Source organism: Triturus cristatus, chromosome 4_1 (assembly GCF_964204655.1).
Source record: "Triturus cristatus chromosome 4_1, aTriCri1.1, whole genome shotgun sequence".
NCBI classification, from domain to species: Eukaryota; Metazoa; Chordata; class Amphibia; order Caudata; family Salamandridae; genus Triturus; species Triturus cristatus.
In genome coordinates this window covers 544,321,638-544,348,864 of record NC_140585.1, presented here as the reverse complement: position 1 = coordinate 544,348,864, position 27,227 = coordinate 544,321,638, and the positions used below count along the sequence as shown (strand labels likewise).

The window sequence follows — 27,227 nt, the reverse complement described above, 5'->3', positions numbered from 1 at the left end:
CTATACCTTTAATATTTTTGGCAGTCTACTTGGCACCCCTCATACTTACCTGCTCCCTGCTGACGAGAGGCAATTACCTCGAAACACGTGTCCAGGGATGGCATTATTTTTTATACTCGTGGTATAGGCGTACTCACCGCTGCCACTACATTATCCAGAGTTCTATGGGGCTATTTGCTAGTATGACGAGCAGTGTGCGACCCACTCCGTTTTTGTACTTAAAGCTCTTTCGAGCGACTTTGGGCTGACGAGCCTGGGTTCCGCACCTGCGCGCCGCGAGAGGTACTATACCTTTAATATTTTTGGCAGTCTACTTGGCACCCCTCATACTTACCTGCTCCCTGCTGACGAGAGGCAATTACCTCGAAACACGTGTCCAGGGATGGCATTATTTTTTATACTCGTGGTATAGGCGTACTCACCGCTGCCACTACATTATCCAGAGTTCTATGGGGCTATTTGCTAGTATGACGAGCAGTGTGCGACCCACTCCGTTTTTCCACTGCAGTTAATACTTAACCCCTCCGCTGCCAGGCCTTTTCCCCCTCCTGTGCCACGCCTTTTTTGGCTATTTAGGGTAGTGCGCGCTGAGGCCCCTGTAACTTTTTGACCACATAAGGTATCCACGCCAAATTTGCGTCCTTTTCTTCCAACATCATGGGGATTCTAAAGGTACTCAGGGTTTGTGGATTCCCCTGGAGGGGTCACGGAAATGAGCCAAAATACAGCAAAAGTTTGTTTTTGGGGAAAAATGGGAAAAACGGGCTGCAAATGAAAGCATCTGGGTTTTTCCCTGCAAATGTTATCAAAAAAGGGTTTGTGGGGCTCAAATCACCATTTTCCCAGCTTTTAGGGGATACCAGACTTTTGTCAGAAACCCAAAAACTTTTTACACAGTATTGGCATTTTTCTGGGACATAGCCTATTTTTGCTATTTTTTGTGCTTTCAACCTCCTTCCAGTTAATGGTAGAAATGGGTACAAAAACAATAATGGATCCTGGAAAGTTATACATTTTAGAGACTTAGACAAAATTCTGAATTCAGCAAGGGGTCATTTGTGTAGATCCATCAAGGTTTCTTAATAGAAACTAACAGTTAAATATAGGATAAATTGAAAATTAGTTGAAAAAAACAGCCTTTTGTGTCAACGTTTTCACCTGTAACTTCTTCAAATTAGGACAGCTCTTTGAAAGCAATATACAGTTACATCCGCTGGACATTACTGGTTGTGGGGATATATAGGACTTGTAGGTTCACCAAGAACCCGACGAACCCAGAGCCAAAAACTGAGCAGCAACCTGCAATGGTTTTTTATTATGTACGGGGTATACAGTAATTATTCTGTAAAAATGTGTACATGGAAAAATCGGCATGAAAGACACCTATGTATTTCTGAAATGGGAACAAAATATAGAGTTTAGAAACAGTAGATATTTGCACATTTCCGAAATTGGGAATACTCATACTAGTATGATTAATAGTCATTTTTTTAAATGACTTCTTTTTTACACAATGTCTTTCATTTGGAAGGCAGAAATGCATCGAAAGTCAATAGGTAATAACAGTTCCTTTACAAATCTGAATTACCCTAAGTCTCCCGATAAAAATGGTACCTCACTTGTATGGGTAGGCATAGTGCCCACGACAGGAAATGGCTCAAAACCCAACGTGAACACACCACATTTTCCCAATGCAAAATTACCCTTTTTTAGAAAAGTGCCTAGCTGTAGGTTTGTAACCCTAGCTCTGCCAGCACTTAGGGAAACCTAGCAAACCTATACATTTTTGAAAACTAGACACCCAGGGGAATCCAGGATGGGGTGACTTGACTGCCTCTCACCAGGTTCTATTACCAAGAATCCCTTACAAACCTAAACTTTTGTAGAAAAAAAAAACACATTTTCCTCACATTTCTGTGGTGTAAAGTTCTGGAATCTGCGTGGATCCACAATTTTCCACCCACCCGTGTTCCCCAAAGTCTTCCAAGAAAAATGGTACCTCACTTGTGGGGGTCGGCCTAGTGCCCGCGACAGGAAACGGCGCAAAACGTAACGTGGACAGACCTCTATTTCGCAGTGGAAAATGACCCTTTTTTGGCAAAGTGCCTAGCTGTAGTTTTTGAACCATAGCTCTGCCGCAACCTAGGGAAACCTAGCAAACCTATAAATTTTTAAAAACTAGACGCCCAGGGGAATCCAGGATGGGGTGACTTGACTGCCTCCCACCAGGTTCTGTTACCCAGAATCCCTTGCAAACCTAAAAAACTGCCAAAAAAAACACATTTTCCCCACATTTCTGTGGTGGATAGTTCTGGAATCTGCATGGATCCACAAATTTCCACCCACCCCGTGTTCCCCAAAGTCTTCCGGGAAAAATGGTACCTCACTTGTGTGGGTCGGCCTAGTGCCCGCGACAGGAAACGTCGCAAAACTCATCGTGGACACACCTCAATTTCGCATTGAAAAATGAACCTTTTTTGGCAAAGTGCCTAGCTGTACTTTTTGAACCCTAGCTCTGCCGGCACCTAGGGAAACCTGCCAAACCCACACATTTCTGAAACCTAGACACCCGGGGGATTCCAGGGAGGTATGGCTTGCGTGGATCCCCCAACGTTTCCTTACCCAGAATGCCCTGTAAACCTCAAAGTTAGCTGAAAAAATCAAATTTTTCCCACATTTTTGTATGGGAAAGTTGTGGCATCACCGGGCTGACACAAATTTCCTACCACCCAGCGTTCCCCCTGGTCTCCCAATAAAAACGGTGCCTCACTCGTGTGGGAGGCCCAAGTACCCGCGACAGGCAAGGGCCCATAATGTAGTGAGGCGACATGAAAATTGCCTATCTCAAAACGACCTGGTTTTGCAAGGGGGGGGTCACTTGGTTTTTTGGCCCGGTGCTCGTCGGCCACCTGGGGAAACCTACCAAACCTACACATTTCTGAAAACTAGACACCCGGGAGATTCCAGGGAGTTATGGCTTGCGCGGATCCCCCAACGTTTCCTTACGCAGAATGCCCTGCAAACCTCAAAGTTAGCTGAAAAAAATCACATTTTTCACACATTTTTGTATGGGAAAGTTGTGGCATAACCGGGCTGACACAAATTTCCTACCACCCAGCGTTCCCCCTGGTCTCCCAATAAAAACGGTGCCTCACTCGTGTGGGAGGCCCAAGTACCCGCGACAGGCAAGGGCCCATAATGTAGTGAGGCGACATGAAAATTGCCTATCTCAAAACGACCTGGTTTTGCAAGGGGGGGTCACTTGGTTTTTTGGCCCGGTGCTCGGCGGCCACCTGGGGAAACCTACCAAACCTACACATTTCTGAAAACTAGACACCAGGGAGATTCCAGGGAGTTATGGCTTGCGCGGATCCCCCAATGTTTCCTTACCCAGAATGCCCTGCAAACCTCAGTTAGCTGAAAAAATCACATTTTTCACACATTTTTGTATGGGAAAGTTGTGGCATCACCGGGCTGACACAAATTTCCTACCACCCAGCGTTCCCCCAGGTCTCCCGAAAAAAACGGTGCCTCACTTGTGTGGGAGGCCCAAGTACCCGCAACAGGCAAGGGCCCACAACGTAGTGAGGCGACATGAAAATTGCCAATCTCAAAACGACCTGGTTTTGCAAGGGGGGTCACTTGGGTTTTTTGGCCCTGTGCTCGGCAGCCACCTAGGGAAACCTCTCCCGGGGGTGTCAGAAAGACTGGAATTTCTCTGGGGGTGGGGTGGGGGTATTGTCATGCCTATTTTGGGGAGCCCCTACCCCTACACTAATAAAACAAAAAAATCCATGGTTTCTAGTGGGCTTTCTGCGCCCCCCAGGGGGGGCCAGATTGGGGGCTACAGCTCCCATCTGCCTCCTGGGGGGCAGAAAGACTGTCATGTTTGTGGGGGGGAGGGTGGGGGCATTGGCTTGCTCGTTTCGGGCAGCCCACACCCTAAAAACAAAATCCCTGGTGGATAGTGGGCTTTCTGCCCCTCTGGGGGGGCAGATTGGGGCTACTGCCCCCATTTGCCCCCTGGGGGGGCAGAAAGGATGTAATGGTGGCAGGGGCGTGGGGGCATTTGGGCAGCCCCCACCCTAAAAAAAAATTGCGCAAACAAAATCCCTCACGTCAAGTGGGCTTTCTGCCCTCCCCCGGGAGCAGATTGGGTGCTACTGTCCCCATCTGTCCCCCAGGGGGGGCCAGAAAGGCTGTAATGGTGGCGGGGGGTTGGCGGCATTGTCATGCCCATTTTGGGCAGCCCCCATCCTAAAACAAATTGTCCAAAATAAAATCCCTGGCATTTAGTGGGCTTTCCGCCCCCCGAAGGTGCAGATTAGGGGCCGATGCCCCATCTGCCCCCCCGGGGGGGAAGAAAGGCTGTAATGGTGGTGGGTGGGGGCATTGGCGTGCCTGTTTCGGGCAGCCCCTACCCTAAAAAAACCTTCTAAAAACAAATCCCTGGTGTTTAGTGGGCTTTCTGCCCCCCCGAAGGGGCAGATTAGGGGCCAATGCCCCATCTGCCCACCAGAGGGGGCAGAAAGGCTGTAATGGTGGCGGGTGGGTGGGGGCATTGGCGTGCCCATTTCGGGCAGCCCCCACCCTTATTTTTACTTTCTAAAAAAATCCCTGGTGTCTAGTGGGCTTTCGGCCCCCCCGAAGGAGCAGATTAGGAGCCAATGCCCCATCTGCCCCCCAGGGGGGGTAGAAAGGCTGTAATGATGGCGGGTGGGTGGGGGCATTGGCATGCCCGTTTCGGGCAGCTCCCACCCTAAAAAAAACTAAAAACAAATCCCTGGTGTTAAGTGGGCTTTCTGCCCCCCCCCCCGAAGAGGAAGATTTGGGGCCAATGCCCCATCTGCCCCCCAGGGGGCAGAAAGACTAATAATTGAGGGGGGAGACATGGGCATGCCCGTTTTGGGCAGCCGCCACCCTTATTTTTAGTTTTAAAAAAAATCTCTTTTGTCTAGTGGGCTCTCCACCCCCCCGAAGGGGCAGATTAGGGGCCGATGCCCCATCTGTCCCCCGGGGGGGCAGAAAGGCTGTAATGGTGGTGGGTGGGTGGGGGCATTGGCGTGCCCATTTCGGCAGCACCCACCCTAAAAAAACCTAAAAACAAATCCCTGGTGTTTAGTGGGCTTTCTGGGGCCACTGCCTAATCTGCCCCCCAGGTGGGGACAGAAAGACTAATAATTTGGCATCATTTAGTCTTTTTGCCCTCCCCAGGGGGGGCAAAAAGCCCTCTAGTCACCAGGGAATTTTAAAAAAAGTAAAAATAGGGGTGGGGGCAGCCCAAAACGGGCAGGCCCATGCCCTCCACCCCTATTTTTACTTTTTTTTAAATTCCCTGGTGTCTAGTGGGCTTTTTGCCCCCCCGGGGGGGGGCAAAATTACTAAATGATGCCAAATTATTTGGGGGGAGCAAAGGCCCTTGCCCAAGGGGCCGCTCCCCCCTCCCTGGTGTCTAGTGGGTGGATTCTCCCTTTTCCAACGATACCTCTCCCGTCTTTCTACGTGCTCAGGGGGCTGAGATAGCCCCCTGAGCACATAGAAATTGAAACTGAAATGAGCCTCTTGGCTCATTTCAGTTTCGGTTTCACTGTAATGACGTCGGCGTGACGTGCGCGCCGATCGTCATTACCGGGAAAGCAGGGGGGGGCCTCGGGAGCTTTGGAAGAGCTTCCCAAGCTCCCGAGGCTATTTTGGTTTAAAGGGAATCCCTCTGGTGCCCGCACCAGAGGGATTTCCCAGGGGATGCCTAATGACGAGCTGGACTCGTCATGGGCACACGAGAACTGTGTGCCATGACGAGTCCAGCTCGTCATGGGCATGCAAGGGGTTAAAAGTACGATGAATAAACGCCTTGTCTCCCTGATATATCGAACAGTGCACACACAGAGGGTATTGCCGGCCACGCTATCCCGCACACGATGGAGTGGGGAGCTGGGGCTTGTCCTGACAGATGACCAATGGGAGTACTGCTGCTTGCAGACCAAGAGGATCTCGGCCAGAAGCAGGCTTCGCATAATACACTATAAGTTTCTTCACAGATTGTATTATATCCCAGTCAAGATGCACAAATATCATTTGCGGGATTCAGATAGATGTGATAGATGTCGAGCTCCTGGAGCAGATTTTCTTCATTTGGCCTGGGAGTGCCCGGGTGTTAATGCATTTTGGAGGCACGTCTTTGACGCTCTAGCTCTAATCACGAATACACTCATCGATCCCACACCGTTGATGGCTCTTCTCGGCTATGTCAAATCAATACAGGCGACACATCGCAAATACGTTGCTCTCGCTCTACTCATGGCCAAGAGGCGGGTGGCCTGCCGATGGGGTAGGAGACGGGCGCCCAAATTTAAGGACTGGATAGATGATTTGGTGGTTTGCCAAGAACGACTCACCACATATGCTGAACTGTTACCTAGTGCCTCTAGACCTCCGGATATCTGGGCCCCCTTGAAGTGTTACCTGCTGGCGCTCCCGCGTGGGACTCCCTCCTCTTCGACAGAAACATTTACCCAATAATATCCCTACAGTGTTGGGGTCGACATGGAACTTCACTTATGAGGGGATTACATGACCTTCAGCTAGATTAGCTAACAGAGAAACGGTGCAGCTGGGCAAGGCCGAGCGCTAAATAGCGCGCGCTGCCAATATGGGGGTCGGACCTGTCCCCGGGAGAAAGGAGGAGGTGGGAGCACTCCCACCTCCCCCATAATCGTCCAGTAGGTCGCGTTCTGCAGGGCGTGAACTGGAAGCACTTTAGTGCTTCCGGTTCACACGGGAATCCAGCGTGGGGGTCCGGCCGGTTCAGACCGGCCTGGCCCGTGCCCCCCCCTTTAAAAGGGAATGTGGGGGGGCGGAACAGTCTCTTGTTCGGCTCTCCCCACGGGCACAGCACCCGGGCCACCAGCGGCCCGTAATGTATTTTCTTATTTTTTATCCTTTACAGGTCGTGAAGTGCAGCCTTCGAGTTGGCGCAGCAAATGCTGGGGTTTCGATGCGGCTTCGAGCAGAGGGCTGCGGAGGAGCTGCAGGATTCGATGGTGCTCGGCAGCAGAGGCTGTGGAAGTGGTTCTTGGAGCGCTATCGGCTGGGCAGCGGAGGAGCACGGGCAGCTGCAGGATCCGATGGTGCTCGGCGGCAGGGGCACAGTGACGATAAGTAGAGGATGTGGCCTTAAGGCCAGCGCTGCTGACTTTGGGCGCTGGGGAACCGGGTTCAAGCCTCTGTGTTGGCTCAGCATCATGGGATGCTGGGCCGTGCCTACCCAAAAATGAATATGTCCTTGTGTAACACAACTGGTATCTAGTAAAGCGCTCCAATACCTTCGGGTCGAGTTCGCACTGTATATATATATTAAAGCAGCCGTTAAGTAAATGCGCGCTGGCTGTGAGGGAAGTCGTGCGCCATGGTGGGTGGGGAGGCCTGTCCCTTTCTCCCGAGCATGTTTGGGTGAAGTTAAATGGTCTTGGCGTGCCTGTGCTCCCTGTTCTACACGCAAGAAGCACTCTGGCCTAATGGTTAAGGTCTTAGACTCTTACTCTGAAGATTAGGTGTTCAATCCCTGGTCTTTCAATATTGTGCTTGCGGGGGCACAATCTGATAGGACGGTAGCCAATGCTGTGCTGTGGTATATTGTGCTGTGGCCTTGGAGTGTGTGGGGAAGACTGCCCAGCTAGTTTGCGGCTGAATTTATCGCAGGTTTACCACATTCTAACGGCTAGATAGGACCGCTGTTCAGGCGCCGCAGTGTGATAGCCTGGTAATTGGGGTCCCGCGGCCTATCGGGCTTGTGAGGGCCGGGTCATTGCACCTCTTGCCGACCCCGTTACGTCCTGTGAGAAGGATGCCGTGACTATCTGCATCCTTGATAGTCCAGCTATTCAACGAAGCACTGGATGCTGTGTTTTCTAGCGCCACCTGCTCCTAAAATGTGAGATGAGCATAGACAGGGTAACATGGGTATACATTGCGCTTCCGTTACCCGTATTAGGTGGGTTTAATATTCTATACTTGTACTCAAACAAAACGGAGGGCCTTTATGGCATATTTCGTCATGTTTCATGATTTTATACCTGGTTTCTCTCCCCGACATTCCCCTTGTCCTGATCTATTCCTGTCCCAGATTACCCTCCGCCTCAATGCCTTGTATTGATACTTTGACGGAAAGATGGGAGTTTTCCCTTGCGGAGTGTGGGAGGGGGGGCAGGTGCTGTGCTGTATCACCGAAGTTTTCCCTCTAAGCGGGTGTTGTCGAGTGTTCATAGATAAATGGGGAAACAAGATCCAGTGATCTCGTGAGTATGTTTAGGGTAGATGGTTAGCACGTGTTTGTATAATGTGGTTTGAGGGAACTGCAGGGGTAATTTGTTTATCTGGAGAACTCTATGCTCGAGGGGAGTAATACAGTCACTGATTCTTGGTAGTGTCACTCTTTCGGCTCTGCCCTGAAGGGCCTGGGAAAATGGGCATAGTAATGTTCTAGCGAAAGGCTGTCCAGGGTTTTTTCCATGTATAAATAGGCACAAGGCATTTGCTATGCTCAGATTGCCCTCGGTGCCATGATAGAGTCTACATAGTGCCGCACAGGCGGGTTTCTCCAACCATGTTCAACCTGCGCGCTGACGCTGGAGTAGTCTGCCTTGTGTGATGTAAACGGAGTGATAAGACATGACAGTGAGGTAGCTCCATCCAACCTGTAATGACTAGGTGTGGCTGCATGGGGTGCAGGTTGGATGTTTGTCTCGCTGGCCAATCTGTCCATGGGGTAGGCCTGCCTGGAATGAGTCGAATTAGAATTGCTATGGGAATGCTACCCATTAGATTCTTTTAAAATATTATCGGGGGTTGTTAACGCTCTCATCATGCTCCTGGTGGTGCATTGATTAATAAATAATCCTAGGTCTACATCGCACGATGCTTCATTGAAGCCCTAAGCACAAGGATTGACCTGCCCAAGCGCTGTATACAGGAACACCTGTTAACCATACGAATCAAAATCTTCTTTCTATTCATGGAAAGCATTTCAGTTTTAAGTTGAAAACCGGCACTATCTCTTCTGAACCAACACATAGGGGTTTGGGGCCAGTCTTACGTGCAGAGGAAATGTCATGTGTAGGGATTTCACATCCTTTCACTTCAGGGCATACATCCATTCATTAGTTGTGTAGGTCATAGCGTCCTACTACAGCTGTTTATGTACATGTATTACCCATATATGCTACCCCGCTGTTTAAGTGGCCCATGGGCATTCATCTATCTATGGGGGGGGGGGGAAGTTTCTGTTTAATGTAGGGGATGGTAGGAAGAAAGAAACACGTGTAGGTGGAGGGCGGCAGTTATTCAGCAATAATCATCATTTTGAAAAATACCTCCTCCATTGTATAGCATAAGTACTGTGGTTTATGACTGTGTTACGCTTGTTTTGGCCACTTTACCACTACTGATCGGTACTAATAGTGCATCTGCCCTCTGTATGAACTGTGACAATGTTTGGTTTACCATGAGTGGCATATGTTATGTACTGCTTTGCCCCACATTTTCTGACCCCGTTTCGGTTGGCTATAGGTTTGCGCCACTTTACCACCACTGGAAATGCTAATAGTGCATATGCCCACACCTTCCATTTTTCCTTACATATAAGGCAGGCTCCAGGTACCCTCAAGGGCAGTGAACGGGATAGAAATAATGGGGGCTGGCATGTGAGGGCCAGCGGGGTTGTCAACATACAGTACTGTTCATATTGTTCTGGGGTAGCGCATCGCAGAAGTGATCGGCCTAGGGATACCAATGATGTGCGCATAACATGAGTACGCGACGTGTCAGTGAAATTTTTGTGTAACACTCGGTTGGAGTGTTTATGACATAGGGAATTTATCAACAAGCAATAAGGTCAGCCTATGGATAGTCTAACAATGGTTTGGCAGGGGACATACAGTGATATTAGTGGTGGCGTGGGAAACTATTGTGTCCACTATGGGGGCCTGTGTTTGACCTCTTGGTCCCAGGTCAGATCTCGGTGGGTAGCATTCAGCCTTTTTCCTTCGGAGGCTCCATTGAGTTGGGTAACAATAAACCTCTGCAATTCACCGCCAGGATGCCCTCTGGTGTTCGAGAGCTCTGTAATGGCATGTTTGTGTAAGGTGGCAAAACTCCCAAAGATGGATATCAAAGGGTTTTTAGTAGAGGGTAACATGGCTGCATCAGAGTTCCAACCGGTGACAGGCCTCCTAGGATCATCAACAATGCCAAACAACTTCCGGAAGGGGTCAACTGTGAACAGAGGGAGTCATGTCTTACTCGTAATTCCCGTTTTTTAGTTCCAACTACCCCAGCATACAGCGTTGGGTAAAGGCTCAGTACCGTTTTTTCATTTCTCTGTAGCAGCTTGCTGAAGATGCGGGTTGGAAGCTTAATAATAGGGCGCGTTAAATAGGCCTAATTTATTGTACATCAGAGCATTTCGTTAGGGCCGGGGAATTTTACATCAGCGGCATTTAAAACTAACAACTCTCTCTCGCCGACAGCTCTGGCCCCAGTTTTGCATGGGGCGCGAATGGATTCCAGCCAATCATGGCCAGGGTTCAATGTTCAGCAGATAATGCAACTGGTGATACACTAAGCACTCTCATTTGAAAGTCTGATTTCAATGTTCCGCAGGTTAGCAATTAGTAGTACGCTAAGCGCTCTCATTCGAAAGTGCGTTGACAGTATTCCTCATGTAATGAAACTGGTATTATGCTTAGCGCTCTCTAAGTCTCTCTAAAAATCTGATTTCAATGTTCTTCATGTCATACAACTGGATATGCTATGCGCTCTCATTGATAGTCTGATAGGCGCTCTCACTGAAGTTCACATGCAATTTTCCTTATGTATGGGGACTGAGGTTATGCTAAGCGGTCAGAATTGATAGTGCAATTTCAATGTTCCTCAGGTAAAAGCAACGGGGGCTATGCTAGGTGCGTTTAATTGGTAATATGATTTTCTATGTTTCACACTTAATGGAAATGGCGCTAGGCGCTCAGTGAGTCACATACAATGTTCCTTATGTAATGAAACTGAGGCGATGCTAAAGCAGTCAGAATTGAAAGTATGAGTTCAATGTCCCTTAGGTAAATACAACTGGTGCTATGCTAGGTGTTCTCATTTAAAGTCACACACATTGTTCCTTATGTAAGGGAACTGAGGCTATGCTAGGTGGTCGGAACTGACAGTCTGATTTCAATGTGCATCAGGTAAATGCAACTCTGAATTGGTTAGGCTTTTCATTGTACCACACCTAGTGCAAATGGCGCTATGCTAGGCGCTCTCACTGAACGCCACAGGCATTGCTCCTTAGGGAACAAAGGCTATGCTAAAGCGACCAGAAGTGAAAGTCTGTCAATGTACAATTGTGAAAGACCTGTTTCGGGTCAGCCAGCAAGGTGTGTATATATACGGTATTATTACCCGTTATTCTTGTAGTTCCACAAACAAAGCCATGTGAGGGCGAACATATTCCTGCTTGTTAAAAAGTGGGCTTCGTGGTCACACCTTCAAGAAGGCAATAGGCACGCGGGGGCTATTACAAATATGAATATGACTTAGGGGTCTGTTGCAAGTAGTAGCAATGCACCCATCACAGGTACACGTATACATTGGAAGCTGGTAATGTCAAACAGTACCTATGCACCTTATGCGCATACACTTCAGATGAGTTATGGATTTCACACAGTATTGCGGCCCCCTGCATAGACATTGGGAGGTCTGTGTTGTATCACACTGTACCTATGCGCCTTTTGTGCTTGTAGGGGGAGGCAATTAAGCTTTATATGCCTGGGTTTCGTCACCCCCTTGCGCTCGTATACTTATACTATTAAAGTATGGTGCCACACGGTACCTCAGCGCCCTGTGCCCGAACATTTATGCAGTGGATGTCCGTGTTTGTGTCAAGGTACATATGCTTGGGTGCATTACGGCATTAGATGCCTAGGTCGTAGCATACAACACCAATGCACCCTGGGTTTTGTACACCTTTTCGCACTAGACACGTATGTGGTGGCACACAGTATCATACCTATGCAGCCTGGGCTGAGGGTGTGGGTACAGTCTCATGAGGTGTGCATTTGGCCTGGAACACAAACTGCATCTTTTATCCAAAGGCCAGGAGCACTAACCAGCTGTGCTGTAAGCACTATGTGAGGCTGCGCATGCAGTAGCCCATTGGTTCTGTTTCACGTGAATTGCAAGCTTCTTTACCCTGTGACTCAGGGAGAAGTTTTGCATCAGTGCACTGGTACATAATATCATGCACAGTAGTGTAAGTTTTTAGCCTGTCAGTAGGGCAGTACACTGACGGATGCGCTATTTTCATGTTTGCTTGCAGTTTCCCGAGGCCATGGTGCGTAATTTGGGAACAAGAGTATAGTTACATGGACATGCACCTAGGGGGTAACGACCCGGCTCGCCTGGGACGAAGGGTTGTAGTTGAGTCCCGGAGCAGGCGAGTTACAGGGCATGACCTTCCTAGTGGGCTGAGGGGGAGCACAGATAGTCGGGCAACTATGCTGTCCTGTGGCAGTAAGGTCATGATTGGTAAGCATAGTCTTCGGTCCTTAGCGGTCAGAACCATGTAACTCCAGGGGCAGTGACAGCCGGTAGGTAGGGTGTCGGGGTGTGGGGGCCGGGGGAGTCACTCTTTCCAGTGGGCCTGTGGCCACCCCCACACGCGCATGCACATCAGGGCGCAAGTATGCAGAATTGCTGCAGCCCCCGTTATGGAGTTTAAGGCACAGGGCGTAGGGGGGGGACCGGGGGCAAGCCAACTCCGGCGAAGTAATTTCTCGTAGTTTGCTAGTTTGCTGGGATCTGGAGGCTGCCAGTCATTGACCTTGCCGTAGGTTCTAGAGGGGACACGCAGAAAGTGAATATATGCATTGTTAGATTTACGGTAGGAGTGTCGTGTGTGTTAGAGTTAAGGATAGCCATGTGACCTCATCTGTCTAACAATGTATTTGGCCTTTCTGCGTAATTGTATATAATGTTAATAATGTTTTTTAATTTTGCAATAAATACGGTCGGGGGGTTACAACCCCTAATGTAAAAAATTGGTGTGGTCTCAATACTTGCCTTGAAGGAGGGAGGGAGACCTCATCCGGACAAGGGCTGTGGGTACCAAAGGTAAAGAGGGGACTGGGGAAGTACCAGGCCAGTACATCATAGCAGCGCAGCTCATTAGCGGTATAAGCATCGCACTAAACAGGTGTCCACATCCTTTTGAAGATGCGAAGGTCTGGTGTATACATACATGGTTTAAAGGTTCTCTGAAGTGCACCACAGGGATGCCACGTCCGTAATAGGCATGTTGCATTTTAACAGAGTTCACATCATCATGTACATGAACACTTATACGGTAATGATGAAATGGGAGCATAGTTTATTTAAGAGACTGAAGTATAATGCCGGATGCAATTTCCTCTGCCTCTTTATGTTCTGCAAACACAGTGAAATGCCCAGATATGTTATGTGATATGGACTAATGCTATCACTGCTGGAGAATTATACGTGCTAGCAATGTACTAATTACTGATTGTAATGATGCACTGGATGTCATTGTTTGGTTGAAAAATAATAAACAGAATAAAAAAAAATATATATATATAATAGGAAAAAGGGGAAAGGGTATGAAGGATGAAAGTAGTTGCATTTTAGAAAAAGGGTTATAACTATAGATAGGAAAGAAAGAGAAAAAAGAGGGGAAAGGTATAGTATTCTCATAGTAATTATGCAATAGAAATACAAGAGAGTTCAATACAATATAAAAATATATTAACATTGTAAGTAACATTATAGGGAATAACAGCTGTAATATATTTAAAGGAGGAAAAAGGGGGAGAAAAATTATAAAATGAATAAATAATTAGGTACATAAAATAATAGATAAAGACATTTTATGGTGGTTTGGGGACTTCTTCCAAAAGGGGGTGATGTCGGGCAGATTTTAGTGCAGATGTGTCTAAGTAGATAGTTACAGGGGACCAAACTTGTTCTCTTTTTAGGAGTAAGGACATAGGTGAAACATATGCATGATCCAGTCGATGGTTATAGCAAACACTATACCACCAAGCCTGAAAAGAAAGTTGTAAGTATTGTTTCCAATTTTTTGTTACTTGTTGGAAAGCAATTGCAATTAATAAATCAACAACATCCATGTTATAAGAGAGGGAGTGCCAATGTTCAGATAATGAGCCTAAAAAATGTCGACAGGTGAAAAAGAAAAGTGAGTATGGAAAATTATATTGATCTGAGACCATACCTTCAACCAAAATTGATGAGTGAAAGGACAAGAGAAAAGCATGTGGTACAGGTTAGCGTGAGGAGCGTGGCATGACCAACAATTTGGAGAAGATGTGGGATTACATTTATGTAAAGAATCTTGGGTAAATATAAGTCTGTTATATATTTAAAAAAAGTGTTTGAGTCGCACTTGCTGATCTTGAAGATTTATGTATTTTTAGCCAATTTTATCCCAAAAAGTAGTGGACCATGTTTTATGAAAATCACGTTCCCACTGAAGTTCTATGTTAGTCTTAGTTCTACAATCGGGAGGCGCATTAAGAGATTTGTATATAGACAAAGCATTAGGTTGAGTATGAAAAATATTATGTTGAAGAAGTATGGGAAATGGTATTTAAGATATTGAAGATAAGGAAGAAGAATTTGAATCAATATTTTAAATTTGGTAAAGAAAGATTTTGGTAATTTGTATAGAGATTGGGCATCAGGAAAAGTAAGAAAGGTATCATTTGAATAAAGTTGATGGATCCAAAGTAGCCCTTTATCTCGCCATTCTTTCCAAAAAATGGGTTTGTTATTAATTTTAAGAAGGCGATTATGCCAGATGGAGCAATTAAGAAATTGATCTCTACTTGAGAGGTGCGAAATAAAAAAAGAGTGAAACAACTTGTGGAAAGTTTTAAGAATAGGTGAAGACAGAAATTGAGTCTTGTGAGTGAAAGTAAGAAATTCAGCAAAAGAGAAGGGAGACAAGAAAAAAGTTCAATGTCTTTCCATAATGGAGATGAGTTAATATTGGATTGATTTAAGGATATAGAATTGTTGTTTGAGAAGAAAAGCGTTGTGGTAAAGTTGGAAGTCAGGGAAATTGACTCCACCTTGTCTTTTAGGGCATTTGAGCATGATTAGGGATATGCAAGATTTCTTTTTATTCCATAAAAAGGTGGATAACATAGAATTAATGTTTTTGAAAACGAAAGAAGGAAAGCTGAGAGGGGTAGCAGAGAGGGGTAGCAGAGAGTAAAACAGGGGCAAGCATCATTTTAATAGTGTCCAATCTACCCCACAAAGATAAAAAAGAGGATGCCATTTAGAAATAGACGAGGATATTGTGGATAAGACGTCAGTCATGTTTAGAGATGGAGTTTGTTTGATGGAATGGGCAAACCAGAGACCTAGATATTTAATTATGTGGGGGTTCCATGAGAAATTAGTGGAGACAAAGTCTTGTTTAAAACATAAAATACTAAGAGGGAGAATTTTGCATTTATCGTGATTCAGTTTATATCCACAAATTAAAGAGAAAGCATTGACCTCAGCAATAAAATCTGGGATAGATTGTTCTGGTTTAGATATATATAATAAAATATTTTCAGCATAGACACTCATTTTAACATGTAGATTATCATGTTGGAAGCCATGTATTTTTGGAATTTGTTTATTTTTAGCAAGAAAGGGTTCTAGAGCAAGAATAAATAAAAGAGGGGAAGGGGATACCCTTGACAAACATCTCCCCGTAAGGCAAAGGAATTAGAAATGGAACCATTGGCAAAAATAGAAGCTTTGGGAGAGGTATATAACAAGGAAATATAAGAAACAAATTTGGGACCAAAGCCAAACCAGGATAATGTATGGAAAATAAATGACCAATCCATATGGTCAAAAGCTTTTTCCGCGTCTAGGGAGATAGCTGCAAGTGAATGGGAAGATTGATTGGATTTATGTAATATATTAAAGAACGTTCTGGTGTTATCTGCGATATTTCGCCGTTTAACGAAGCCAGGCTGTTCCTTACAAATAATGGACTTTAAAAGAGGTTCTAGACTAAGAGCAACTACGGAAACGCTCTACTCTCTGGAACACCCAAAGTTCACCTTGCCCCCCTCAAATCTGTCCTCCACTTAGCGGCCAGACTAACAACCGACTGTAAACGTTCTGAACACATCTCTCCTGCCCTCAAAGAACTCAAATGGCTTCCCATTGAGGGCCGATCCTCATATAAAATTGCCTGCATTACACACAAAGCCCTCTATCAAAAGACACCAAGTTACCTCTCCAATAAACTCACTAAAGCAGGATGCTCCCGGACATTGAGAAGCTCAAACGCACTTCTTCTCGTCCCCCTGCTACTAAAGAAAAAAGCCTCGCAGGCACGCTCCTTCTCTGGAAAAGCCCCCAGCCTCTGGAATGCCCTCCCCAAAGCTCTCCGTTCTACCCCCTCCTATATCAGTTTCAAAAAAGACCTTAAAATACACTTGCTCAATCAATACTGGGGTACTTAATTCCTCTCCTACTATTATTGTGCTACCCACCCCTTCCTCCCTTTGACACTACCGCTCTCCCCTTCGCCTCTCCCACTTCTACAGCCCCCACTCCTCTCCACCCTACCTCTCTCTTCCTATCCTAATTTCTCCCCTCCATCGCCTTCTCACATACCCTATCCCTCCAGACGCTTTTTTATCCACTGAACCTACCCTTTTGCTCCCCTTACTATTATTATCGGCATGAGCTCAACTGAGTCTTCTATTCCTTCATGTATAATTGCCTCACTATTTTAACTATTTGCTCTGTTTTGTCCTAAATAATTTTTATGCAAATGTAAGCGCTCTGATACCCCCGGGTGGAGCTAGCGCTATATAAAACTTATAAATAAATAAATAAATAAATTCCTTCCTTAGGGATTGGGCAAATAAGAGCATCTTGAAAGGAACCACTGGAAGCGTTATAGGAAATGAAGTGCGAAAAAAGAGAAAGAAGATGAGGAAGAAGAGATTTGGAAAAATAGGAATAAAATGCGACAGGCAATCCACTTGGACCAGGTGCTTTCCCAGTTTTGAGAAGCTTTAAAGCATGGGAAATACATTTTGTAGGGATATCCCATTCTAGTGACGAGAAAATCAGTGTTCAATGGAAATTGTTTATCTATTGAAGTAAGATAATTTTGTATGTCAGTAGAATCTGGAACAGTTTCAGGAGTATAAAGAGAAGGGTAGTATTTCTTAAATTCTTCCAAAATTTCTAAATGTTTGGTTACTGGAGAAGTTAGAATTTAAAACATAATCAATGTTATTACATTCTTGCTTAATTTTAAGATATGAGGCAAGTAGTTTCCCTGCTTTATTTTGGCCGCCATAGTAACGAGCGCTACCTCGTAGGAGATAAGCAGAAGCATTTTCTGAGGATATTTTATTATATTTAAATTTCTCTTTAATAAGGTTATTAAGATCAGTCTGAGAGTTAATTACTGTATAGAGAAACTCTAGGAATTTAATATTTTTAAGGATTTAATTTGATTTTTGGGAGTTTTGATGTTTTTTGCGTGTACCATATGAAATAATTACATCTCTAGATGAGACTTTGAAAGCATCCCAGACAGTAGAAAAGGAAGAAACCGAAGATATATTACGTTTAAAGAAGTCAGGAATTAATTCTTCAAAAGAGGAAGTGAAAATTTGGTCAGCTAATAAAGAAGTATTGAATCGCCATCTTTTATTTGTGATATTAATTGGAAGTAATTCCAAATCTAACATCATGGGAGCATGGTCTGAGATCAACATAGAACCAATATCTGCCCGTAGTATGGATTAAGTTAGTGATTTAGAGACAAATAAATAATCAATGCGTGATTGTGAGAGATGAGTGGGAGAGAAAAAGGTGTATTCACGAAGTTGTGGATTACAAAATCTTCAAGAGTCAACAAGAGATCTATGGGAAATCAGGGTAGTAAATTGTTGATGCATTGGAGAAGAAACAAAAGGTGATTTGGAGATATGGTCAATGTAAGGGCCAACAATTAAGTTACAATCACCGCCGAAAATATCATATGGTGTAGAAATAGACATCAAAAGAGAAGAAATATGTGGCCAAAAATTACTATCAGGTTTAGTAGGGACATAAACATTAAACAAAGTAATAGGTACGTTATTGACTTTAAGATGAAGAATAAACCAACGACCTTCATCATCGGAGTCTTGAGATAAAAACGATACATTAAGTCTCTTATGACAAAGAGTCACAGTCCCATTTCTTTTGGAAGTACCTGGAGAGGAAAAGACATTACCTACCCACTGTTTAAGTTTGAGAACTTCCGATGTAACTAAGTGGGATTCTTGTAAAAATACAATATCCGATTTAAGAGTAGATAAGTGAGTAAGAACCCTTTGCCTTTTAATAGGCGTACCCAAACCTTTAACATTTCATGAAATAACACGTAACATCATTAATCAACTGTATAAAATATGAATAAAACATTGTATATTACTACAGCAAAAACTAAATATAATAGAGAACTTGCAATTTCTAGATACATGAAAAACAAGCATACCATCAGCAAGGAAGCGATATATAAATGAGAGGAAGTGAGATGGAAGAAAAAGGAGGAGAAGAAGAGAAAATACAAGAGAGAGAAAGGGTAGGAGAAAAGAAAGAAGAGAAGATAGGGAGAAAGGATAGAAAAAACAACAATAAAACATACCGAAGACTCAAACATGGGTGGAGGCTGTTGAGGCCATATGGGGAAGAGGAACAGCCAGTCACGATAAGTCAGTGGATAAGTAACGGACTATACAACAATGGGTGGAGCAGGAAGATAGCATCTGGTAGAAGAAAACATAAGGATATTAACTAATCAGAATATATATTATATGAACACTGTAAAATTATAACTTGTTTTGATAAGAGAAAAGAAAAACTTCAAGCCGAAGACGATCCTGCCAACTCATGGAATCTCCTCTGCAATCATCAAGAAATTGTTGAAGCAATGCTGGATCTTCGTAGGTTGTTGTTTTATTTTTGTAAGTCACTTTGAAAAGACAGTGGTGGATTAGAACGAATCTGGCATTCAAATTACGTCACGCTGGATGCATGGCTAAGAAACTTTCCTTTCTGTCTGCCGTGACTTTCGCATAGGCTTGTGAGAAGAAAAGTTGGGAACCTTGCCATGAGATACAACGTTTGATTTTAGCAGCTTGTAGGACTTTCAGCAAGAATGTATATTCTAAAAAATATAATATCACACCTCTAGGTTTACGCTGGATGGATAATTTTCTGAGGAGAACGACCAAGTCTGTGTGCTCGTTATATGTTTAACATTGGAGAGTCTGAAAATTCGAGGATCTGTAGTAAAAATATTGAAAAAAAGAGATAGGATTGGATCATTCCAATCGTTCCGCCAAACCGTAGATACGAAGGTTATTACGTCTGTTTCTGTTCGAGATTTTCCACTTGTTTCTGTAATTGTAAAATTTCCGATATCATAGGAGGAACTTGTTGAGAGGATATTTGTAAAGATTCAATTTGGTGTACCATCACATTAATTTTGTTATCATTTATCCTCTAGGGCTTGCAGTCGGATATTTGTTTACTCCTTATGAGGTTTGGGAGCTCTGATCTCGTCTAAGAGCAATTCTAAAGAGGTTGGCGGTAGAGAAGCGGCCGGAGAAGGAGGGTCTTTTTAAATTCTTTTAATAGATGTTAAAATGGAGGAGGTAGGTACTTTAGAAATGTTTTTTTTCCATTTAATGAGGAGGATTGCGAGAGAGGAGTAGTACAAGAGGGCAAAGTGGTCGTTACGTCTGTAAAATGGGAAGGTATGCCTTGATCAGAATCCTCCATGTCAGATTGCAGTACTGAAAAAGGGTTTGAGGTCTGAATTGTATTGGATTTGGGTTGTGGAGATGGAATAGATGAAGAGGTTGCACCTCTGCCAGATTTAATTCTCCCCATAGACATGTGAGTTACAGTCGAAGGGGAAAGCTGTGCATAGTAAGTAAAGCAATTGCACACACAATGTCATTAAATTAGTAGCGTAGATGAAAGAATAACTGTTGCTGAAGGATCTTTTATTCCCAAAAAATGAGAAGACATAAGAAAAGGTCAAAAGTTGGTTGCCATTGTTGAAAAAATAAGAAAATATAAAATGCCTCAATCAGGAGTGAGAATGCAGCGGTGCCAACAATGCTTTGCATATGACAGGAAGTAAAATGGCGGTCGCGAATCCGGTCACGGAGACGCGCCGCATATTTAAGAAAAATGAAGGTAGTCTGTGGACTTACCACAGCTGCGAGGAGCAACTGGGAGTTCAAGAGGCAATAAACCTATTATAAGCAACAAAAATTAAGCAAGGATCCATTAAGGAGTGAACTCCCAATATAACTCTGCCAGGTGCGATAAAACGCAGCATTGCTGATAACGCATTGCGGACGTCAGGAGAAACAAAATAGCGGTCGATAATCCAGTCATGGAGACACACCGCACATTTTGAATAAAATAATGCATTATACTGGCTTACCATGGTAATAAAAGGTATCATAGTAGTCCATAGGCATTCACGAGCACAGTCCTTGTGTTTCTGCCGTTGTTAGTGCACAGACGAAACATGTCCGTGTGGAATTCTTCGAGCATCCGAGCGGAGAAACGTTAAGCAGCCGCCATCTTTCCCGGCGTCAGACGACACCCCCCAGGTTTGTATATTCTGAAACTGAAAATGTGAACCTCATTAGCGATTTGCATTTAATCAGATATCTGTTCGGTTTACATGTAAGCTTCGTTAAATTCTAGAGCAAGAAATAGTTAATGTGAACTTATTGTGCATTTATTAGTTTAAAAGAAAATACTCAAATAAGTGGGCTTCAACACTTTTTAATTAAAAATAACAAAACATGCTTTATTTGTTCACAGTGATAAACACATAGCCATCAATGGGAGTATGGCAGACTCATTGGGCACTGTAGATTCATGGTTTTTGTCCTCACAATGCAACTGTCGATTAGTTGTGAATTCTTGACTCCATTTTTTGTACTGCAGTATTCCTTATGAAACCTTTTGAAGAATGTAGTCAACAATAAAGGTAAAGGCAATGGCTACAAGATGGATAACTAAAGCAATAACACAATTTGTTGTGCAAGCGACTTCATATTCCCAATCCGGAGACCACTTATCGTTTTCTGAAAATAAGAGAATAAAATAGGTTCAGACTTAATTTAATTTAAGAAAAGGAAGAAAAAAAAGAGATGCCTAGTAAATCATACCTACGACTTTATCGCGTTCACCATTGCCTAGAGGAACAAGAATAGAATGTGATGTGATTACTTTTGTAATTATTTCAATCCAGCACTACAGAAGTAAAACATTTTGTTTGCGTATATGCAGAACATTCCTAATACATAACATAGGCGGTTATCCTTAGAATACACACCTTGAAGTACTTTTCTATCCTAGATGTATTTGAAGAGAATTATTGCTCACTGACACATACCTAACTGATAAAAATAATATAGTGGAATAGAAAAGGGTCATGAATTCCATGATCATTCTTAAACACCATCAATCATATTAGTAAGGTAAGTCCAAAATTTACTGTAGAGAACTATTGCTTGTTCGACATACACAGTGAGTAGTGCAGAGCTACTTTCACTGCAGAGTAAGTACGAATGAATACCTTCTCTCAAGCCACTTCCTTCGAATTTCTTACCAATCAATTTCAATCCACCTGCTCCTCTTTCTTCCTCCTACCCACCACCTCATTGTCTCCTCAAGTTAAAAGTGTAGACGCTACAGGTTACTTGCTCACCTGATCTATGTCTGAGTGTCGGAGTACTCTAAACAGGGCTTTTATTCAAAGGTAGCGCACACAAAACTTACAACTGCATCTCCATTTCTTATGACCATAGTCCACTTAGCTGGTTATTGCACTGGTTTGTCCATTCTGAGATATATTGTTTAAGGTGTATGGTCATGAGCATGCATAGGTTAGAAGGAAAAATTATGGAGAGACCTTCTGAAAAGGACTTTGATGATATTATCCTATATCTGATTGTCATTGTGAGTTGTTAAAATCAGTCATTGTATGTATCCTGTAGCAACCTCAATTGTGGACTAAAATAAAGTCCTCCATTGGCTAAGAGCATGTTGCTGATCTCTTCATTTGTTCCATGCTTGTTCAGTTGGTGATGAGTGGTTTAATTGCTGTTGGCTATTATAGTACTGGGTGAAGGACATGGCCTGTAACAGTTTTATCGAACGTGAGTTTAAGAGTGCCACAGAGTATAAGCAATTGTTAAGCAGCTGTATAAACTACAATCAACTGCCTGGCTACCGAGTGTTATGGTATTAGTATTAGTGTGGGGAAGGAGGGTTATATATTGTACTGTATTGTGATTGCATTTATACAGTGCTTACTAACTCTGACAAGGCATTTAAGTGCCTTACGGCTGGCAGCATGGTGCTCTGGACCTAAGATTAGTAGTTTTTTCTATAGCTATATTGTTCGTTATTGGGATTATTCTTTTGTTCTTAAGGAAACCATGCCATACACTTACTCCAGTTTCTATGTGGTTGGTTAAATTAATAGGAGATAGGTGTGATATTGTGTGGAAGGAGATATGTGAATTTTAACCCCTTCAAGGTCCAACACTTTCCCAAATATTGTTAAGCTTGGAATGGGTGTATTAAACCTAGCCCCTCAACCCTTCTCTACAGCCCAACACTTTACTGTATGTGGTTAAGCTTTGAGTGGGAATAGTACATGATCCCTCCCCCAAAGTGCAACATTTTATCCAATGTGGCTACTATTGGAGAGGGAATAGTAAATCCAGCCGCGGCCCGTGGAGGGAGTTCCATGGGGCGGTAAGGCGGGGCGGGGGAGGGGCAGGGTGGGGGGTTCTAAAAACCGGAATATGGATAATTACAGGTAAGTAAACAATTAAATAAATACAACGAATTTCGTAGCGCTGCAGCGTGCGCTACGAAATTCATTATATTTATTTAATTGTTTACTTTACCACGGGCCGCGGCTGAGTAAATCTACCCCCCAAGTTTGAACACTTTTTCAAATGTGGCTACATTCGGAATGGGAATAATAAATCTAGTCCCCCCAGAAGTTCAACACTTTACCCAGTGTGGCTAAACTTGTTGTGGGAATAGTAAATGTGACCCCTCGTATGTCCAAACCTTTCCCCAATGTGGTTGAGTTTGGAATGAATAGGAGTCCCGTTCAGAGTACTCCGACAGTCATACATAAAGAAGATGAGCAAGTTTAGAGTGACAATATATATTAAAAATACCCATTGTGCAACATTTTATCCAATGTGGCTTTGGTCTGAGTGGGAATACGAAATCTAATCCCCAAAGACCTACACGTTCCACAATGTGGTTAGGTTTGGTGCAGGAATAATACATACAACCCCTAAAAACCAACAGTTAATTTAAAGTGGCTGAGTTTGGAGTGGTAACATTTAATGTAACTCACACATTTTTTTTAAAATTTGGCTAAGTTGTTTAGTTTGTCATTAATACTATTTATATTTTATTTTGTAACAATAAAAAGTTAGTTTATAATTTTGTGTTTCACATTTTTAAAAAACATCAAAATGTGCACATTTCATTGTAACAATTTTATTAAAAATAATTAATTTCTAAACAAACATTTTAAAGTTTAAAGTGTAAAGTAGCCATAAAAATACATTTATTTTAATATACAGTTTTGTGGGTTTTTCATACACATTTACGTGCATATGAGTCATATTTGTAACACTTGGGGGCCGATTCCAATCCGGGTTGGAAGGGCACCGAACGCGATCCGGACAGAAAAACTACACGCCGTACGCGAGTTTTGCGCCTGACTCATACAGCTACATGAAATTCACCGACTGACTCGTCCGGGTCCGAACCGCTCCGTACGTCTTGGTCGGAAGCTAACCATGGCGTGCAATGGATGCGATTTACGACCGAGCCAGTACGATGCACACTTCAGACAGCCTGTGTGAGCCGGAGTGTCTGGCTCGCAAATCGTCTGGGTGGTTCCGCGTCGGACCCCCCCCCGTCACCCGCAGCCCTACGATTTCGACACAGGGGGAGACCCATGGGTCTACCCAACACAGGCATGTACTGTGTGGATGGCACCGACGAGTACTCACTGTAGGGGGCGCACTTGTCCGCGATGTACCCATTCAGTCAATGGGAGCCCATGTACGCGTCGTACGACCGGCTCCCATTGACTTCTATGGGAGTCCGACCTGACCAAGTACGACAGCATACGGCCGCATCGTACTCGCTCGGTCGGACTGCAGGACTCCGGCTCGGTCGGAAAACACTCCGGATCCGGCTCGGCCAGAAAACACTCCGGATCCGGCTCGGCCAGAGTGCTTTCCGACCCGGATGGGAATCGGCCCCTAAGGGGCATATGTGCAAGGAAATGATGGAGCATGGGGCTGCAGCAAATTTTGCAGCGCCACGCTCCGCTTGTCCAAACCGGAGGGATGCGCCGTATTAGCAACAATACGGCGCACCCCAGCTGTTTTCCCTAGCACTGGCTCTAGAAATAGCTGCCTAGCACCAATGCAGACACCCTTGCACCATGGGAAAGCTTGTTTATGTGCCGGAAGTTGTGCCTTACTGCATATAAGCAATCAATAATGCTGTTTATTTGTTATATTTTTTATAAAATTATATAGGTTTTGTTGTTTAATTTTTATTTCATTTTTGGTGATTTTTTATTAGTTGTGTTCTGGCTATTCTTCAAGGTAGCGTAGGCCTTGGTTGTCAATAAATGAGGTCACTTTGCTTGCTAACATTTCATTTAGTTGTTTAATTTGTTTGAATATTGTTGGTGTGTGTTGTCTTAGGAACGGTTCTAGTCTTAGAGGTCCATTAGAATAACGGGCGGATCGCCACTGCCCGTATGGCGGCGGCGATCCGCCTGCCAACCCCCTGCCACATTACCATGGCAGGGGGGACCCCGGCGGACGGGAAGACGGTCCGTCAGTTTTCCGCCGGTAGGCAATCCGCCCGGTTGCCTACCGGGCGGAAAAGCAGTTTATATGGTGGCGATGTCTGGTAGACACCGCCATCCATATTACTATGCAGGTGGGGTGTCGTTGCCACCACGGAAAGGCAGGCGGTTTTTGCCATTGGGGGCCCGTAGCTGGCCCCCAGGGATTCTGGGAGGTGGGGGGTGCACATGGGGGGTACCTATGGTAACCCCCGCCTTTCAATGAACAACGTGGCAGGCATTGTGCTGTGCCTGTCACGTTGTGCATTGAAACGCACTACCTGCCTTTGTGGCATTGCGGCGGGCGGTGATCTCTGCACCGCTCGCCGCGATGTTGAAATGCGCCATGCACCCGCCAGTGTGGTGGGCACATACTGATTGGAAGTGCGGGACCGCCGCACCTTCAGCGGGCGGTCCCGTTTCCCAAGGGTTTGGTGGAAGGACAAAGTCCGCCCGCCATACTAATGGGGCCCTTAGTTCTTGGTATCTTTATTCTGTTTTGAGTATTTCTAGAAATTGAAAGAGTGTTGGGTGGCTTCTTCCAGATATGTCTCCTGTGTTACACCAACAACGTTGTTACACTCATTGCTTGTGCCCAACCACTCAACACCACTCACTGTCGAACGCTGGATGCTGAAACATCTGTGCATCAACAACCCTCACTCTGCATGGTTTTTTATCCAGGCTTTGTCTTGCCCCTGCTTGACTGCTGCACGCCAAATTTTTGTCAAACCAGCAGGGAGCAAAGTGGCTAAGCAAGATGGTATATGGCTAGAGTAGCCTTATATTATTGTGCCTGTGTAGGGCTGCAGGTAAATGCAACCCTTAACGATTTACTGTCCCCAGACAGCCCCGGGCTAAAGGCCCCTCCATCACTGCACCAGCACTTTGTGGTGCAGACGAGCAGCAGGGTTCTGAGGCAGCAACGTCCTCTGGCACCCAGGCACCTAGGAATCTTTTCCAAAAATTAAAAGAGCACCGGAAACAGACTTACGTTGAGTCTTTTGCAAATACTGGACGGAGCTTTGTCTCACTGATACAGACTTGTGTAGGTCACGATGTTGGATCACATGTCTCTGGAGTCGGAGGCTGCTGAAGTAACTGGGTGCGCTCGTGCCCCAATGTCCCCTCCTTGTCATGTCCCTGACATTCGAGCAGCTGCTGCTGCAGAGAAGGGAGTCAGGCCTGTCTGTTCTCTTTACCCCCTGTCCACCAGTCTTTGGGCTTGTTTCGCCTGTTCTGGGCCTCGGTCTTCAGCCCTGCCTTCCAGCATTACCAGTCACTGCCAATGTCCAATGGTAGCCTTGCTAGAGACTTGAATGTTGGGCTGGGTAGCGGCCATCTTGATTCTGGCGAAAACTCTAGCGTCAGTAGTGGAGGTTAGTGGCAAGTATGGTGAGGCCCGCAAACTTTTCAAATTCGACAGGCTTAGGAATGGTGGAGGGGGGCAGAGTGGAGGTTTTCAGAAGGGCGTTGACCTGTTCTGTTCTGTGCTGGTGATAGAGTGGTAAGGGAAAGTGGCACAAAGGCAGCCCCAGTGCAACTTGCGCAAGTCTTTGTGGAGTCTGTGGAGTTGTGTTAAACCTCCCCTACAGCTGTTAGACGCTTCCTTCTACTTGATCTGGAAGGAGTCGTGGGGTAGTTTAGTGTCCAGGGGAGCAGTAACAAATGTTGGTTCCCTTAGAACTCTTCCTTGATTGCCTTAAATTACTGAAATTCCTTGAACTGGAAATTCTCCTTATGAATGTGAACCACTCTAATTTATAGCTAGCCTATTTGGAAATTCTTCCTAAGCTGACCAGCATTTTTGACCTACAGCTAACATGTTTGGCGAGCCTTGGGTTTAAGCCACTACAATTTATTGCGGCCTATAACAAAAAGAAAGCCATTTCAATTGGGCGCCCAAAAGTAAATATAGCTATTTCTTTTTCTTCCCTCACCAGCATTTTTTAATTCCATTCTATATAAACTCAAACTGTGCTCAGGCCATGTAATTTCCCATATGGCATGCAGGAAAACTAAATCTACTCCCTTGCTGAATAACTCAAGAAATGTGCATGCTATAAAGGGCTTGTCCCCGATTCCAACATATTTTGAGGAAGTGAATACAACAGTAGGCACCTCAATGGGGGCTCCTCACTTCTGGGCACACAGTCAAATAAGTGGTGATACTGTAACTAAAACAGTC

General features: G+C 44.7%; 1 protein-coding gene across 3 annotated transcripts in view; it reads right to left on the bottom strand.

Annotated features, from left to right (window-relative positions):
- Nucleotides 1–27,227, bottom strand: part of LOC146855202 (glioma pathogenesis-related protein 1-like) — a 403,498-nt gene that overhangs the window by 32,747 nt on the left and 343,524 nt on the right. For 2 of the 3 annotated variants that reach the window (XM_085652852.1, XM_085652850.1), the window contains 2 exons: nucleotides 21,300–21,326; nucleotides 20,561–21,215 (listed from right to left, as the gene is read on the bottom strand). In XM_085652852.1, coding sequence (XP_085508978.1) covers nucleotides 21,082–21,215; nucleotides 21,300–21,326 — 161 coding nt within the window. In that variant the 3' untranslated portion in view covers nucleotides 20,561–21,081. The remainder of the gene's footprint in view (nucleotides 1–20,560; nucleotides 21,216–21,299; nucleotides 21,327–27,227) is intronic. The other variant, XM_085652851.1, reaches the window with a different exon arrangement.